Source organism: Anser brachyrhynchus (genome assembly GCF_964034855.1).
Source record: "Anser brachyrhynchus genome assembly, chromosome: 3".
Lineage (NCBI taxonomy): Eukaryota > Metazoa > Chordata > Aves > Anseriformes > Anatidae > Anser > Anser brachyrhynchus.
This window is the reverse complement of record NC_137696.1, coordinates 109,850,968-109,869,702: the sequence shown is the minus strand read 5'-3', so window position 1 is coordinate 109,869,702 and position 18,735 is coordinate 109,850,968. Positions and strand designations below refer to the sequence as shown.

Below are 18,735 nucleotides of genomic sequence, written 5' to 3'. Positions count from 1 at the left end.
ATAACCTGCTCACTTCGCAGCTATACAAACGTGCAAAAGCAAATTTTGCCACTTCACCCTCTTCTGTGAGTTAGTTCAGTGTGCAGTGACACAGGCCTGGTTTTGGCTTTAGGCACTTTTAGATGGCCTGGCTCCATGTGCATATCCATATAAACACTTACGAATTGACAAGCTGTAGCTGCCTATGGTGTGCATAAATATGTTTAAAACAGGTCATATCAATATTCACATGACAGTAGCATTGAGCCCGCCGGTTGTATGCTGCATCTGCTGACGTCTGTTCAGCTCTGGTCTTGAAGCAGTAAGCGTTCTGCTTCTGGAAGTGCAAACAGAATCTGCTGGTTACGGCTTGAGTGGAAGGTAAAGGGCTTCCTTCAGTTTGGGTTTTCTGCTGCAGACCATGTAGGCAAAATCGGACTGCAGATACATGACTGAAATCTGAGTTGGAAACTGGGCCACTTGTGGAGGAAGCTTTTTCTGTTATAGTGGCTCGGTCTAGCACCTTATTCCAAAGGAAACTCTGGGCAAGAGACACCTCTGCAGAATCTCCTTCCTTTTGTTCTGAGGGAGAAATACCCCAGGCTGGATTTACATTTAGGTTTCCCCATGATCCGTAGTATGAACAGACAGCTGTGGTCCATGCTTTAGTCAGACTGGGAGGGTACCTTTCTTCCGTCCAAATGGTGAAGGTGTAATCTGAGATACAAAAAGTAGTGAAATCTGAGATAAAAAATAGGGTGCCTAGAGACTGGCAATCAGAATAGTGTAACACTACATACTAAAGGTGCAACAATCTTTTGTCACAATAAGTTAAAGGATTATTTGCCTACGCATATTTTGCCTTTCTATGTGTTTCAGCTCTCTTTACGTCTTTTCTTTGTACCTTTTTTTTGTCCAGTGGTATTGACTATTTCTCTGAAGAACCTTCCGATGTGTCTTACTGTGACAAAGGTGTCAAAAATGATAAATAGTAACTAGGTAGTCATTCTTAAATCCCAGACCTCAGATGTATTCTAGATCAGTTAGAAGAGAACATTCAAAATACATTGAATGGAAAAATAGTATAAGATGGGTGAAAATAGCATTATTCGAAGATGTTGTAATAAGTTATTGAATTTAAGACTTTAAAATACAGAATTACATTGTTTCCTGCCTTGGTCACATGTTCAAGGGAATAGTTTTACCTCAATGCAGAAGTAGTAATGCCTCCAAATACCCATATGTTCAGATGAGAAAACACCCCTGAAAGTGTGGATAGCTACAGTATTCCTAAATTTGCCTTTCCTGATTCAGAATATAATGCATTGTCAGTGAATTTCATTTTTATTATTCCAAAATATATATTTTTAAAAAAGTGTTATTTTTCAACAGATCCATAAACTAAGTGTTGGTGTATGGTAAAATTAAAATACCACTGTTAGTTACACTGTGATTGTGATATTTTAATAATTACTTATTTCTAATTTGTCTCAGCAGTGCTGCAGAAGCAGCATGCTGTTATGTTTTAAAGGTGTTTTTAACTTGCCTATAAATGTTTTTTTCTAATTTGTGTCTTTAAATCTGATTAAACTGTAGTTTAAAAAAATGTGAACTTGTTTTTCTAAATTCATTGGTGTCTGTCTGTTTTTAATGAGTGCTAAAAATGGAATTATTTTAATGCAGTTTCTCCTTTATAGATTACTAAGCATCACAACACACGCATTTACACTGTTATTTGGAGTATTCTGTTTAAAAATTGTTTTTATCCCATATGTTGTCTGGAGCTGGCATACAAATGTATACATATAATTATTTTTCAGTAGAGCTGGTAAATAGAATTTCAAAGCCAGCTACTTGTTATTTGGGAATTGTACTTACACAACTTTAAAATTCCATCTAAAAGCCTATTGCTACCTCGTGTGCCCTGTTTCTGAACATGACAACTCAAGGTTTTTTTCAGCTGGTAACTTCATAACTAACGAACCAACATCAGTGTTTCAAACAAGTTGCTTATTTAATTGCTGACTCAAAAGAAACAGGACTAAATGTGTACTATACATGTGCATTTCTTTTGCTGGTTGAAACTTCCCTATTAGGACTCCACTGCAAGAGTTGGCTGGTGATGGTATATTAAAGCAGACTGAGACTCCTTGACCTATAGGCTCTTTACCATGCACCTGTACATTGTTACAGGCAAGAAGGTATATAGTATGCCAGTACTACTCAAGTGCTGTTTCTGTTGCTTCCTACCTAATAATGAATCATTTTCTCCCTTCTCTTCATCTGGTATTAATGATTCAGAGCGTACTTGGAAAAACCAATATAATTTTGTGAAGAGATCTTTACAAATATGTCTCTGCTTGGAGCAACACTAGAACGTACGTGTTGGTCTCTTCAAAGGCCCAACTGTGCTAATGATATTTTTAAACGTTGTGTTTAGAATTCCCCTTTAGGAAGTCGTATCATGGGAGATTAAAACAAAACAAAGCAACAAGGACAAAAAAAGACTTGCCATTTCAACACAAAGGACTACAGATACAGTTATAGAAACTCTCATGATTTGTCATTTCAACCAGAACGTAGATACTGCAATGGAAATTGCCTCCTCAGGTTCACAAGGGTGGGGGTCACCAGTCTGAAAAGTATTCCCATGAACTAAATTAACTAACTAACTGATTTATCAGTGCATTTAGTGAGAAACATATGAACAGATTAAGATAAAATATAGTTTTCTGGTACCACTTCAGGAAGATGAGATTTGTTGGTGCATCTGATTTATTCCTATGATGGAAAACTGTAACTCCACTTTTTTAAGATACTGAAGAAAAAGTCCTGATTAAGAACATCCTGGAACAAGCAGATATTTTCCCGTGCCTGTAACTGAACTTAATTCCATCTGAGTAACTTCCTGATAATATGCAGGATGTTTTAGTACAGAATGCAGAATTAGTTCCAGGGGAAGATATCTCCAACCTACTTAGTGAATTAGAAGTGGAGGCGTGTACCCTCAGTGGGGTTTGCCAGTACATCTTACAGTTCTTCCTAGGATGGTCGTATATCATAGCAAAGAAATGTTTCTCCATGTGGGTTATTCGCTATCTTTCCAAACTAAGTAAACGATAACAGTAAAGGGAATCTCCACATTTTTATTCTAGTTATTCTGGTGTTACAAAAAAAAAAAAACAAAACACATTTAAATATGAATCAAGCATGATATAAACAAAACACTCGTATTTCACACAATTAAAGTGATGTTTTCCCAGTGAGTTCTCCATGGGATACCTAAGTTACTAGCTTGGTAATTAATAACTTATTTCATTGCGGGAGAATTCCTTGCTAGCTTTTCTTTTGTTTGAAACACCTTGGCCTTCATGTCAAATCTTCCTGGTTTGCTCTCAGTCTCCTACTTTATCATTTGGCTCGTTACAAAATGAGTAATGTACTCCACCCCATGATAGCCTCTTCCCATATTAATGCTTTGGTCCAAAGACAAAAATATGCATGTTAAGTGGTCATGATTTTGATCAATTTTGGTTGAGGAAATCAGATGAAGGAAAGAAAACAATTCAAGTATTGTAGTAATTATAATCAGTAGAATAATAAGCTCATTAATCATTAAAGTACAGTAATCATCTTTAATGTTTATTTGTATTGGGCAGATGTTGACATCTGATACAGCTGGGCAATTGTGTGCCTGAGACAAGCTTGTTTACTGTGACAGTTAAACTTTTCAGTTGTTTAAAAATTAAAAATCATACATGGATGAGAGAGGCAAATAAAAAGTTTTTAAATGCACTTGATGATTTTTTGGTGAGTCTTGCTAAGTTTCATCCATGATTTTGGAGTATCATACATCAAAAGAGATCAGACTGGAGAACTGTGGCTGTGATAAAGGAAAAACTGTAAAAATAAGTGGGTAAGAGCACCTCCAGACTTAGATGAGAAAAACGTGTTCCGGTGGGGAAGGAATTAAATACCTGCTTTTGATGAACTGACCTGCTGCTTTTATAAAGTCTCACTGTTTTCATGGTGCTCTTTGAGCTCTGGGTTTTCATACAACAGTTTTGTTCAGTTGTACTAATTATTTCATTGAGTCTCATGTGTTTCTAGGCTGTTAATTAACTGGTGAGCCTTACCTCAATCCCCAGCAAGGTGACCCCTGCTAATCTCAGAAGCCATTTTGAGGCATTTCAAAGTCAAGAAGGAGACTGGAAGTAATCAGCATGGATTCACCAAGGGGAAGTTGTGCTTGGCCAACCCAACAACTGTACGATGAAATGACTGGCTCGGTAGATGAGAGCAGTGGGTATTATCTACCTGGACTTCGGTAAGACTTTTAGCACTGTCTCGTAAGATCTTCACAGAGAAGCTCATGAAGTATGGGCTGCGTGGGCAGTGAGGTGGATCGAAAACTGACTGAACAGCCAGGCCCAGAGTGTGGTGATTAGCGGCACGTAGACTAGTTGGAGGCCCGTAACTAGTGGTGTACGTCGGGGTGAATACTGGGTCCAGTTCTGTTCAACACCTTCATTAATGATCTGGACGGGGTGCACCTTCAGCAAGTTTGCAGATGACACAAAACCGGGAGGAGCGGCTCATGCCATCCAGAGGGACCTCAACAGGCTGGAGGAATGGGCTGGCAGGAACCTCGTGAAATTTGACAAGGAGAAATGCAAGGTCCTACACCTGGGGAGGAACAACCCCAGGCACCAGCACATGCTGGGTGCTGCCTGGCTGGAAATCAATCTCTCAGGAAAGGACCCAAGGGTCCCGGTGGACACCAAGTTCTTTGTGCCTGTGCCACGAGGAAGGCTGATGGTATCTTTGGCTGCATTAGGCAAGACATTGCCAGCAGGCTGAGGGAGGTGAACCTTCCCCTCTGTTCAGTAGTGGTGAGGCCACCCCTGAAATACTGAGTTCAGTGAAGGGCCGCTAAGATAACGAAGGGACTGGGGCATCTGTCCTGGGAGTAAAGGCTGAGAGAGCTGGGGCTGTTTAGCCTGGAGAAGAGAAAGCTCAGAATGGATCTAGATGATCTTCAGAGGTCCCTCCCAACCTCAGCCATTCTATGATTCTGTGATCTCATCAGCGTGTAAAAATACCTGAAGGGAGTGTGCAAAGAGGACGGAGCCCGGCTCCTTTCAGTGGTGCCCAGTGCCTGGACAAGAGGTAATGGACACAACTGAAACATGGGAGGTGGCATCTGAGCACTGGGAAACGGTTTTTTGTTTGTTTTTTATTGTCTGTTTGACAGAGCACTGGGATAGGTTGCCCAGAGAGGCGGTGGGGTCTCCTCCTTGGAGACCTTCAGAAGCCGCCTGGACGTGGTGCTGGGCACCCTGCTCTGGGTGGCCCTGCTGGAGCAGGGGTTGGACCAGATGCCGTCCAGAGGTCCCTGCTAACCTCTACCATTCTGTGTTACTGTGAAATCCTGTAGAAGATGAATAGTAGGAAGGAGAAAAGATACTTTCTTGGCATAAGATTAGGTTAGATTGTGCACTGTACTGCAGCAGTTTAGAAACTTCAGCATTTATTACCCTTTCAAAGAGCATCATCAAATATTTCTACGCTGTACAGACTGTGGAAAAATACTACTCCAAGTTGTTAAGTGTCACTGAAACTACATTTGTGATGTGAGTGACAAAAGTATTTGCAATAACCATTAAGAGATTATTCATACATTTAATTTCATACATATTCATTTAAAAAAAATAAATATGAGAAGCGGAGTGCTCTGTGTGAAATCCTAATTGTACTAGATTCCAGCTTCAACCCTTCCATGGGACCACGTTTCATTCTCAGCGTGAATTAATCACTGATGGGAAAATGTTCCTCATGTAAGGGTAGGGTACGAGAGGAAGAGCACAAGACAGTGTTTTGCAGTTCCTCAGATGAGATCAGACGGCACGAGCGTGTCAGGAGTTGGCCAGGCCACAGTGGGACAGCTTTGGGACTGCAACAGTGAGAAGGGAAGAAGGTGAAGTACAGAAAGCTGCCTTCCCTGCCAGCATGTGCAGGTAGGTCCCTGCCTGACCAACTTGTAGCCAGTTTGTAGAACACAGCTCATTTACTGATGGGTGGAAAAGCTAAGGTAATAGAGTGATGATAAGTGACGATGTCATAATGTTAGACACATATATATATATATATTTGTATGAACTCTGGAAACCAGCAATATTTTGAAAATATTTGAAAACCCGTCGATCTGCGGAGGCTGACAGAAGGAGTCTCAGCGGACAAACACTTTCTTTTATTAACATTTGATGGCAGCACGCCGGGGTGCGGTTCCTCCCGGTGCTCGCCGTGCTCCCCGTCAGCCCGGCGGCCGCACCTCGCCTCGCCGTGAGCCCCAAGCCGCTCCTTTGTCCCGGAGGGCCCCGAGGCGAAGCCACCGGCCCGGGCAGGACCTCCCCTGCCCGCCGCCACCTCAGCCGCGGCCGGCGGCCGTGCCGGGGCGCCGCGGAGCGCCGTGACTCACGGCCGTGAGGGCTCCCGGGCAGGCTTTTTCGGGTCCCCGTTATTACCCGCTCGCAACCGCTTATTAAAGCAGCGGCGGCGGCCCCGCGGGCTTGTTCAACCCGAGGAGGCTCCAGCCAGCCCCGGGACACGAGGCGGGGGGCAGGCGGACTCCTCCCCGGCTCTGTGAAGCCCATTCTGGGGTGGTGGAACCCTCCCCGGGGCGGTGGCGCCCGCCCCCATGACGCGCCCGCCCGGCAGCGGGGCAGGGAGGCAGAGGGAGGTAAAATGGCGGCCGCGGCCGCTGCCCGGGGGAAGTGAGCGGCGCCGGGCGGCCGCAGCCTCCCCGTCAGGCTCCGGGGAGCCGCCCGCGAGGGGCCGAGTCCCGCCGGCTTTGGGGTGAGCGGTGGCGGTAGGGGGACAGGGGAGGGGTGAGGAGGGCGGGGGGAACGCCGCCTAACAAAGGGCGCTGCGCTGCGGGGCTCCGCGGCGTCACCGCTGGGGAAAGGGGAACCGGGGGGTGCGGGCATCGCCCCCCGGCCCGGTGCTGAGCCCCAGGGAGACTCAGAGCGGCCTCGGTGTGCCTCGGGCCGGGCCGGGCCTCGTTACCTTCGCTTCTCTCTTCGGGGCGTTGTGGGGGGGACCGGGCATGGCTGTGGGGGTAAGCGGGGCCGCGGGTTGCCCCTCCGTGGCTTTAGGCCGGGGGCTGCTGAGGGGCAAGGTAGCGGAGGGCAAATCCTCAAATTGTGGGGTTAGTCGCCGACACCTTCCCCCTCTCCAAATAATAAAGGGGTGGAAAAATGCAAGGAGTGGGTTTTTTTGTTATTGTTTTTTGTTTGTTTTGTTTTAAGTCGGGTTAGAACGCATAAGTAACCCCCCACGTATTTGCTTGACGTTTATGCTGTTCTGCAACTGGTTGTTTTAAAACAACTCCTTTATTAAGAAACATAAATCTAATCAAAATCGTGTGTGACTACTGCTTCTGGAACACGGCCATATTCCTTTTGAAGTATTTGTAGCAGAAAGACCTCCATTTCTTGAAGTGGAAGTTAGGTTTTTGTTGTAGGAGGCTGGGTCTAATGAAGCCTTGATCTCATAAGGAGAAATACCCTGGCTTTGTAAGGCGGAGTGAGGTGGTGGTGTGGGCTTTCTTGCTGCACTTGTGTGTGTGTTTTGTATGGATTTTGACAGATTGGTTCATACTGGTTGGTATAATTCCTTTTGAAAAGCTCAGTATTGATATCTTTCTGTTTACTTTCTTTTATTTGAAGTATTTAAAACCTGAAATAGTGTTTAGTAGGATTGAGCATTTTGTGTTTTGTACAGCCATTGAATTATTTTCTAAAATTCAGATGGGCTTAGCAATACCTTATTGTTCGTTGACCATACTCAATTTCTGTCTTAAAGGTAGAGTGATTTCTATGCCAAGGCGTAAATCACCACTGCCAGGTACTGCATGAAACCTCTCTTTTAGCTGATGATTTTAATGAGGATAGAACATAGACGTATCTCATAGTTGCTATCCAATGACAACGATCTCTTTTTGTCTTAATACATCCTGTGATTCTACAATTCTACTACATCTTGGCATCTGTCCGGTCTTCTGGATGTAATCCCCAGTCTTGTTTCTCTTAAAAATAATAAAAAAAAATCCTGTCAGTGCAGTGTTTGGAATTGGCAGTTGCCTTGAGTGCATAAGATGGAAGAGATTGGATGTAATGTCTTGCTTATTTCCAGTTTCCCATATCTTTTGCTCTTTACTATAATAATGATTAGAGCCATAGGGGCCTCCTTTTGTGCAAACCTCATTTGGTTCTGTTTGTTACGGGTTTCAGAATAATCATGTCCCCATCTTTAGTTCTCTTTTTGGCTCTCAATGTTTTCTAATTTTACTCTTTGTTCTTTGATATAAAGCAACAAAAAGTGTGGTAATCTATTAAAACATTTCTTGTTTGGCTAGCATGAGTGTGGCTAGGAGAGGTAGAGTAAATGTTCCCGGATAACAAGGAAAAGCCGAAAATCATCATGAGGTCATTAGTCAGACTGGAACTTCAGGCACTGGAGAAGTGGGGTAGGTAGGGTTTCCATTACTTATGGAAACTTAAGATTTGTTGTTTCTTTCTTCCTCAGAGTACCAGAAGGTATTGTGTTCAAAACACTTTTCAGCTGTTTCAGAAATCTGGTATTTCAGCAGAATCCTGGTTGTCTTAGTCCCTGTAGAAGGAGTAATTAAAAATACTTACCATTTCATGTGATGCCTGACTTGTTACCTGTTCTAACATTTATGAAATATGCACAGTAGGTATTGAAGGAGTTGTTAAAGATAGGCAGTGCTTGTATCAGCAAGGTTCCCTGCAGGGTGAGCAAAGACCATGTTCCCGTTCTTGTTTTACGTAGTTCTATGCCACTGCAAAGTGCAAATTTTCATTAATCTTTCATAACAAATTTTATATATCCAATTCTTCTGTATTCCATTTCCCTTTAAATTCTAATTTTGCAGAATGGCATTTCCAGCTCTCCAGGGCGAGATTCCCCATAATTCCAAGTCTGATTTCTGCACATCAAGATTTCAGCAGCACCAGTTACTTCTTTTACAGTTATCTGAGAGATCTGTTGCAGCACTGCGTGTTGGGAAGGTAGCTTTAATATCAGGAATAAAAGGAAACATCTTAAAAAGAAGGTGACGATCTTTTTTTTTTTCATAAAGTGTGCATTTTATGTAAGTCACTATGATCCTTACCTATTGTAAACAAAGAGTCTCCTCAGTAATGTTAATGTTTGAACTTGGTGGTCACAGCTCACAAAATAACCAAAAACTGTGGGAGAGAGCGATGAAAAAGATGGTGGTATTTCAAAAGTTTAGTGTGTAGTAATATTAATCCTTTCGATGCAGGTAGAAGCTGATACAAAATACTGAGAGAACGTAAAAATCTACAGGTTAGAACGATCAGGACCTCTGCTGTCAGTATTGTTGCAGTTGAGAGACTAAAGTTTAGTAAATCAGCAAATTTTTGCAGTCTTTCCAAAACGGCGATAACATCTGCTTCAGCTCAGGATGGGAGAGCCAGTTAATGAAGCACAAAAACAGGTTAATCCTTGTGCAAATGTTACCTTCACCTGAGCGTTTGTGCGCTTAGCGTGTCTTTTCCTTGCTCCTGGTGTGTTCTTAGTCGTACAAAGTACCAGGCTTTGCTGCCTAAGCGTGTTTTTTTTTTTTTTTTTTTTGAAATTTCCAGGCTTATAAGTTAGGATGGTGAATGAAGAGGAGGTTCATCAGCTGGAAATTGGTTTGGTTCTGCATGGGTGTGGGGGGGAAACAAACAGAATTAATCCTGATGGGAAAGGGGATCAACTGCCAAACAGGTTTCCTGATTTTAATGATGGAAGCAGGGGTATAGGTTGTAGAAAATACTTGTGCTGTGTCAAAAGAAGGAAGTAAATATTTTTAATTGAGCAATTTCTCGCTGGATGTACTGGGTGCTCTTGGACAGTATTGTTTTTGCACTAGAATTACCAAGCTTGGAAGGGGTTAAGTTCTCATTTGGTAAAGGAAGTGCTGTTGAGGTGTGGAGTGGTGGTGGGGTGTTTATTTTATATTTTGAAATGAGTAGGAATGCATGCAGGCTTCATGAGCTTTTACATTTGAGGGGCTGGGATGAATCTAACTTTCCTGTCTAGGGACAGTACCTCAGTCTTGATTCAAAGCATTTCCAATAATTTGAAAGAAACCTTCAGCATGGGAGGAAATCACATCGTAATGTCTAGCGCCCCAGCAGACTTTGAGCACTGCGTATAATTTTCATAACAGTAAAAACAAACCTATTTAATAATAGGGTGGACGGTGATTGTGCTCAGCTGATAGGGAGTTGGTGTAAAATACCATGAACAAACTTCAGCATAAGTTCAGGCATGTTTATTGTTGAAGAAAAACAAATGTGAAACATCTGAATATCTTAACGCTAACCTCTTCTGTGTGTGTGTTGGTGGCTTTTTTTGTGTGTTTCTTTTTTTTGTTTGTTTGTTTAGTTTGCTTTAAGGATGAGAAGAACACTAACCCATATATTCAGCTGATGAAGCCAGGTTGTGTTTCTTAAATGGAAATTCATGTTGCTGACTTGCTAAACAGTGCTTTCCTAGAGCCTCGTGGTGATCTTGATCTTCTGGACACTGAAAATCTTGCCTGAAAAGTGTCAAGTGAAAGCATGAGGATGTGGAACTCAGGGTTTTAATATTTCATTTTTGCTGTTCTTGTCTTTAGAAAGTAGACCATTATTAGCTCTAAGAAGGGACTATTTTGTGACAGTGAAGCATAAATGACAAAGACTGTCAGTATCATCATTGGAGATGGTTCACCCCAAAAAGATTGTGACTATTTAAAAGTAGTATTAACAGAGCGTTTGCAAATGCAGCTCTGGATGTGCTTTAGCATGAGGTGCTTTGCTGTCAGTCAAAGGCTTAAGGTGCACCTAAGGATTCAGACCTACATTAGGGCAGAAGCTGTGCAGTTTTGATAACCAAGAAATCAAGTAATGATTTCTGGAGCCGTGTGCTTATCTACGGTGCCTTTGCCTCTTTGAAACGTGGTGGTAAGGAACATAAAGGAGAGAACTTGCCTTTGAGGAGCAAGGGCTGCTGAATACCCTTTTCCTTTGCCAGTAAACTTTCAGCTGGTGTGAAAACATCTGATTGCAACTGCACGGTAAAATATGCTCGGTAAGAGACTGTAATCATGTTTTGCTGATGTTTTTAAGTGTATTTTTCCGTTTACTATTTGGTGGGGAAGGTAGCATGAGAGCCAAGGCACAGCTACGGGAGGGAAGCCGGGAAGCAGCACGGGGAAATTGGCAAGTGTCTGTGCCAGCCCTGCAGCTAGTGGCAAGTTGCATGTCATGACTTTCCATCAGAATATGTTTTAAAGAATCAAAAAAGACAAAGATGGAAGACATCCAGGTGCCCCAGTGTGAACATCAAGTGTTGTTTTGGTTGCCCAAGAGAGACGTCTGGGTAGGGCTGGAGGGGAGCAGCAGGTCACGAGGAGGCACACTCTTCTGGAATGGCAGCCGGGTGCCAGGCAAGATGCTGACTTTTCTGCTATTTTGGTATCTAAAATGACAGTAAGTGCCCATGTGTGGGCACTGAATCACTCCGATCACTCCAGTTCTTTTCAGCCAGTTGTTTTTGTTGTGGTTTGTTGTGTGTTGTTTTGTTTTGTTTTGTTTCTCTTTAAGTTAGCAGCCTCTCAGTTAGCACTTGCTCCTCCTACCAAAACAAACACCCGAAAAACCAAACCCAAACCAATTATGTGATGCCACCGTTGTACTGTTTATCCCCCTTTGTGTGATGGTACTGAACTGTTTGGTAACAGGGCATGCCTTCTGTGTTTGTCTGTCTTGGGGCAGAGGCAGGCTGTTTGTACAGGGCCTTGTAAAATTGTTGCTGGGCTTTGTGTGCCAGATCTGGACTTCTTTGGAACAGTTTTTAGGTTTGGCTTTAAAATAATGTCTGAACCATGCAATTTATTTTTATTTTTATTTTTTTAATTGCAGCCTGGGTTATAAACCCAAGTTTAGCGGTGTGATTCACAGGCCCTTCTTTCCCTCTCTCCTCCCTCTGATGTTCCTCTTCTTCCATCCCTACAACTTACACATTTCGGAGCTTCCTCTGGCACTGAACCTTTGTGTATCCCTCCAGTCCTTCTCCACGCACCCAGAGCTGCTGTCATTTTAACTGAGCCCGTTTGCAGCTTTGCTGGCATTTTTCTGAACCGGGCGTTTCTGTGTCAAAGTCCTCTGGCGGCTGCGGTGCTGCGAGCGAACTCAGGTTGTGTCTAATACGTCCTGACAGCGGTGTGCGTTTGTCTATATATATAACTCCACTGCTGCAGGAGGAAGGATGGCGTGATAGTGTTACAGTCTAAGCAATTTAAACTGGAGTTAATTACTTAATTCAGATTTAGAGATTTATATCAACTTCTCTGCTCTAAACTTAGGGAAATTCCTGCTAGCTGCTTCTTGTCTGATTTTTTTCTTTTTTTTTTTTTTTTTGGCTCGTGTTCCTCTTCAGTTGGGAGCGTAGGAAAATTTGCTAGCTGCTTTTATGTGAAAATGGAAGTTAAAGAATTTGCCTGGGAAAGCCACGGGGTTTTGGCTTCTGCCTGGTGGAGAATAACCTAACCAGCAGGCTTCAGCTAACACCAGCCTTGAGTTTTTCTTCTATTCTTACAGTGCTGTTATGCAAGAAAAAGCCACAGAGTGCAAACATGTCATCTGTGGGTGAGGAGAAAGGTGGGGGGGGGTCCATGGAGTCCTGCGTTTAGCCCTACAATGTGTTCTGTACCAGTGAAACTTAACTGAGACGCAGAATGAATAAAATAAACTTCTGGAGATGTGGGTGTCTGTGTGGTGCAGTGGTGCTGCTGGTTCTTTCAACTTCCTAGCTCACAGCTTCATAAGAAGTCTTATTGTTCCTAATGTTCTGTCTCAACCAAGAGCAATCTCCCGTGTCTTACCTACTAAAGGTCAAAAGAAGGATACAAGCAGTCAACAGAAGCTATGTTGAGTTTGAGCAGTAAGCTAACAACGTGCCATCACATGCAGGCATGGCTGGATGAAGTAGATGATAACTCGTGTAATAAATGGTGTTCCTCAAAGTTCTCTATGGCTGTAATTTAGATATTTGCACTGCGTTTCATCGTGTTGAATGGTCTCAATGTTCTGCTTATCTGCTTGAAGGATAAGGGTTGTGTTCTAAACAACTTGTACACATCTCTAGGGTGTACAGGTATTCCCCTACTGTTGTACATGCAGAAAAAATATATGCAAATGAAAGGCTGCTGTGCAATCCACTCGAAATACATAATTAGTCAATACCTTTAAAATAGAATACTGTTTATAACTAAGAACACAATTCACTTGAAATGTAGTGTAGGTTTAATGTCCAGAGTGTTTTGTTGGGGAGAGTGGTTGGGCTTTGCAGCCAGCTGCTGACGTATTGGCACATACAATTTGTTCTTTCCAATATTAAAATTAACTCTCATAGGGACTTTATACTTTAGTTATGTCTTTTTTCTTCTTTTCTGGAATACAGGTAAGCTTTGTTATAGAAGCATTTCAAATACTGTGCGAAGATGGCAAGCCTGATGAGTCAGAGTCTGTTGACCTACGTAGAAGAAGGAAATGTTCCTGCTCTGAAAGCACTTCTCGAGAAGTGCAGGGATGTAGATGAGAGAAATGAGGTAAGATGGTTTTTGTGGAGGTCAGTTTTGTATTTTTGCTCTTTAGATGTAGAATGAATAATCAGCGAAATTGCACTGGTTATTTAATATACACATTTCAGTTTTATTTTCTACTGTTTCCTTACTTCTGCACAGACTGAGCATGCAGTATTCAATGCAAGCACTCTAGTATCCTTCATTCCAATTGTTTTTTGAGTGTTCTGAGCTGGAAAGCGCGGATCCATCCTTTCTTTATGTATGGAGATTATATCTGTATTTCTGCAGCTGGGAATTGCTTCTTAGTTCACAGATCCAGTTGCGTGTGCTCTCTTTCCCTGTCCATTTTGGATGAAACCTGGGATGATAACCCCTACATCCTGGTTTCCAGGCAAGAAAAGCTTGGTTATACAGTCCAAATAGGAGCATATTTTGGAATTTAATCTGAACAGATGCTCATCTGGATGAAAAGATAACAATCCAGAAGGTAAGTCTAGGTGTAACCAGGAGGATTAAATGACTTTACCTGGATTACACAGGAAGCCTTGATGGACAGTAAGAGGTTGAAACGTGGATTACTTTGAATCCTGGGATGGTGTGATAATTGTTAGTTGCTGCTTTGCCATTTCATTTAGTCTTATTTGAGCATATCACCATTAGCAACTTAATTTCATTGTACTTCATTAAGGCTTCCAGGGAGTTCTTCGGGAGGTTTGGTTCACACAAATGTTTGTTGCCAGTGACTGTTTCCATTGTTTTGTGTGATTTTTACAATTCAGGTTATCTTGTTGCACTGTTATGTTTTTTGTGTGCATTTTAAAAATAAGCTTAGATGATAGGAATAACACGTTTCATCTTCTTTAGTAGACTTGCTGGTTTGTTAGCGTCTGGACTTGTATTATCAATGCTTACTTCAGTTCTGATTTCCTAAACGGTTTTGTGCACCTGGAAACCTTCCAACTTAGGTAGCATCTTCAGAGAATCAAAGATTTGTAGAAAAACCCAGGGCAGAAGGGACCTCTGGAGGTTGTTGGATTCAGCCTCCTAATTGCAGGGCTAACTTCATAGTTAGATCATGGTGCTCAGGGATTTAGCAAAGCAAAATTTGGAAGTCTTCAAGGGTGGAGATCCTGCACCCCTTCAGGACAATGCTGCAGTGCTTAACCGGTCTTTGTTTAAAAATGTTTTCCATGTGTGTTATTAGGGTATCCTTTGCTGCATCTTGTGACTGTTGCTTCTTGTCTTTTTTTTTCTCTCTCCCACTCAAGTCTCTGCATTTGCCTTTGTTGAGCTGCGGGAGGGTTGTCAGCCTGTTTCTCCAGCCTATCGAATACCGTGAGAATGGCATCCCGGCCCGCTGGGGTGTGCACCACATATGTAGTGTGGGGGGCAGCCTGTGAGCTTGCTGAGGGCACATCCTATTTCCTGGCTCTGGGCCTTGATGAAGATGCTACAATGTTAGCCCCACGTGAAACAGTCTCAGCCAGATACCCCTAGTCTGGCATTCCCGGCAGTTTTTTCCTTGTCTTGTAGTGTACGGAAGGCTGGCTTTCCAATCCTCTTTTATTTTTTAAAACCTGCGTAAGATGAAAAAGAATATTTTGGAGTGGAAGCTTTCAAATGGGATGTATTAGTCAAAATCAAACTATCCTATAAATGTGAAAACAACGTACAGAATTTAGCCTTTCTATAGTTATTAGCTCTGATTTCACTCAAGACAGTTTTCGTTCATTGTCAGCATGTTCATTCATGCTGTGTGTGTGCATGTGCTGAAGCATTTGAGATGGAAAAATTCTAAAATTTCAGACTATACACAGCATGCCAGGTGGTGAGGCTTATGTATATCTGAGAAAGAGAATGACCTCTTTCCTCTGACGGTAATTCTTCCCAGCAGCATGGCTGAAGTCAGACCAGATAGTCTGTGTTGGCTTTATCAACAGTGCCACTGCCTTTACCTTCTCTTCTGATTTCTTCCTTTAGTGATGGCACTAAATACACTCCTGGGTTTCAGTAAGTGCCTTTTTTTTTTTTTTTAACAGAAATCACTTCCACAATACTTTTTTTTTCAGTCTTCTGTTATCGTTGCGTTGGAAAAAGGTGATTTCTGGACACGTGTATGGTTTGCATCTGTTTTAAACCCATGAGGAAGGTGTGTGTCTGGAGGGGGAAGGGGGCACTGCTTGTATGTGTTGATAATAGGACTTTCTTTAAAGGTTAGCTCTTCATTGGAATTCAATTGCATTAAGTGCAATTCTGTTTCTAGTTTTAGACTTGCCAAGACCACTTTTTCTTGGGTACAAACAAAACAGTGAAGCAGGAATGCCAGCCCCAGGGGAACGTGTCTAAAGAGATAGCTGGTGAGCCTTGGCTCGCTAAGTGCCAGGACCTCCCAGGCTGCAGTGACTTGGCTGGTGGTGGGATTACCCACGTTGCCACCAGCCTTGAGCATCTTGCCTGTATTTGTCAGGAAAAACTCGGATGTTCCAGTCAATTTGTGCACGGATGGTTTTGTTGGATTGATGTCAGCCATTTCGGTTAAGTGCAGCAAGTCTCAGTCTCCCTTCCCCATGTGTCCGTTCCCTGTGTGCTGTCTCCTGAACCAGTGAACCAGATACCTTGATTACTTAGCAGCTGGTGGTAGGTGCTTGTCCTGTGTAATGTACTTTAATCCTGACAATCTGCAGTTTTCTTTAAGGTGTCTTTCCTTCTGCTCTTTTAGTCTCGATTCTTAAGTACTTTCTGAGCCTTCAACGCAGACTTGAAGCTCATCTGATTTATTTATTTATTTTTGAGTACTTATACTTTATTTTTTTTGATGACCAGACCTAAATACCACTGTTTGTTTTTACTAAATGTATTTTAGAACCTAAAAGGTAAGGTATCCTTTTGAACACATACAACAACATAAACTTTTATAAAACTTTACTTTCTCCCTTTAAACAATTGCATTGCTGGCTACTAGGTTATATCGTGAATAATGCTGATGGTTAGCCATGTCCTGGGGAAGGTTCTGTGAAAACCAATTAGAAAATAGCTGATGGCCCAGAATGCTTTTTTCTTTTTTCTTTTTAATTCTATCAATGAAGTTTAGTGAACTTTGTTCTGGTTCTGTTTTGACACTTTTTATTCTTTTCAGGGAAACTGTTGATAAATAACTCCTTAAGTGTAGTGTTTGCATTATTTATGAAATGCTTTTAGTAGACTAGATAATATTGAGTTTTTTTATATGGTACAGAGAAAAGATAAAGGGGAGGTCATCAAAGACTATCCATTTATTGAACTTGTTAAGATTAAGAGTTTTACTGCAAAATTCATTAAAACTTAGCTTTTATCATGCAGAACAATTGTATCTGAAGGCTTTTTGTTTGTGGATAATTCTGAAGAGAAGTTCTCTGATGCAAAACAGGATGATGAAGGGTGATGGATTATAACTGGCTTTTGAAAGATCTTTCAAGGCCAATAAACCAGCTTTTGTATCTTTTATCTTCCCTGAGATGAGGCTGCTTGTTAAGAACCTGTGTTGCACAGGAGTTGAGTGGTTTCCGTATTTGGTATACTACCAAAAAATATCTTTTTGCTATGTAACTTGACTATTTTTTCCTAGACTTCAGCAAGAAGTCTCATTGTTACTCTGAATCAGTGTGGATGTTTTTAATGTCTGTTCTGATTCCTAGGCTAGTCGTACTTACTTGTTTTTAAATAATGGGATTGAATTACTTCAAGATGTCAAAATGTAACAGGTAGTGTTAGAGACACTGAAAATATTTTTAACCCTGTAATTTTTTTGATAGCCATTTTTAACGTCTGAAATGTGTGTGTGGTTTTTTGATCTGTTATGGGACAGGACGATTTTAATTGTATTTTAGTTGCAAGTTTATTGTTTAGTTTGTAAAAACAATCCTTTTCACCGCTTCTCATTGACAATTAAAACCTGGAAACTAAACTTAATGTTCCTTTGTAGTTTTTGATCATTTATTCTTAGTGTATGTGCACAATTTGCATCGCTTCCCAATTAACTCCTTTTGCCTGTCGCTTGAATTTCAGAATGGCCAGACTCCCCTCATGTTGGCTGCCGAGCAAGGCAATTTAGAAATTGTCCAGGAGCTTCTCAAGAAGGGAGCTAATTGCAACTTGGAAGATGCAGTAAGTATTGGCACTTTGTTAAAGTACCTAACAGCAGAGGAAGAAGAAATTTCAAGTCAGGGAAAGGAAAGATGTTTAGATGGGAGTTCAGGGGACAGGGAAGAAGAGATAATGGAAGATGATGACATATAAGAGAAATTCAATCCAGAATTGCCTCTCTCTGTCTTCCTCAGATTAGACTCCTTGTAAAGAAAAGGTATATCTAAGATTCTTTAAATATCTGAGAGTCTCTGCTGAATGCTGCTATTTTTTTTGTGGGAAGTTAATACTGGGAAGGAATGGTAATGGTATTAGCAGTCCGTGAGATAAAAGTGTAGGTGGAATAGAGAAAAACTGTATCAACAGGGAGGCCCAAATGATTTTGGTTCTGGCAGTAGCGATGTGGTATGTCTGGGTTGTTTTTGTTTGGTTTTGGTGTTTCTCAGTAAGTATTGAGGGAGAATTTCAGTTAAAGGATTATTTCAGGTGAAAATCAGAACAAAGACAAATAAAGAAGGGTGTCAAATTTATGAATCATCTTTCTGCCCTCAAAGAGGATGACTGTAGGTGAGAGATGTCCAGAAAGGGTGAAGAGGACAGAAGTGTTGAACAGTTTTGAAAGATGTATATATTTCTAAGAAGAGTGGTAAACAGAAAAAGAATGTTGTTTGTTTTGAAACTAGGTCATTTATTTCTCCTGCACATAGTTTAATTGCAGCAGCATAGACATCCGGGAAAGATCTGGTATAAAACCTGTCATTTGAGAACAAAAAGGAGACAGTGAATGCCAAGCATTTTTTGGAGACTTTTTCGTCTTCTGTAAATGATACAGTTCATATACTTAGAGAAAGAATAGTTACCATATAAACTGTTGCTGCATTTATATATACGTAGCTCATAAAAAAACAGTCCACACCTGCACGTGGTTTGAGCAGTGTATGGAAGGTGAGTGTAATGCAAGAAGAAAT

General features: G+C 41.7%; 1 protein-coding gene across 4 annotated transcripts in view; it reads left to right on the top strand.

Moving 5' to 3' along the window:
* Positions 1-6,457: 6,457 nt before the first annotated feature.
* Positions 6,458-18,735, top strand: part of KIDINS220 (kinase D interacting substrate 220) — a 73,006-nt gene continuing 60,728 nt past the window's right edge. Inside the window, exons 1-3 of one of the 4 annotated variants that reach the window (XM_080585971.1) lie at positions 6,458-6,834; positions 13,522-13,669; positions 17,690-17,788. In XM_080585971.1, coding sequence (XP_080442097.1) covers positions 13,562-13,669; positions 17,690-17,788 — 207 coding nt within the window. In that variant the 5' untranslated portion in view covers positions 6,458-6,834; positions 13,522-13,561. Of the gene's footprint in view, positions 6,835-8,343; positions 9,116-13,521; positions 13,670-17,689; positions 17,789-18,735 lie in introns of those variants that run through there. The other 3 variants (XM_080585969.1, XM_080585970.1, XM_080585972.1) reach the window with 3 other exon arrangements.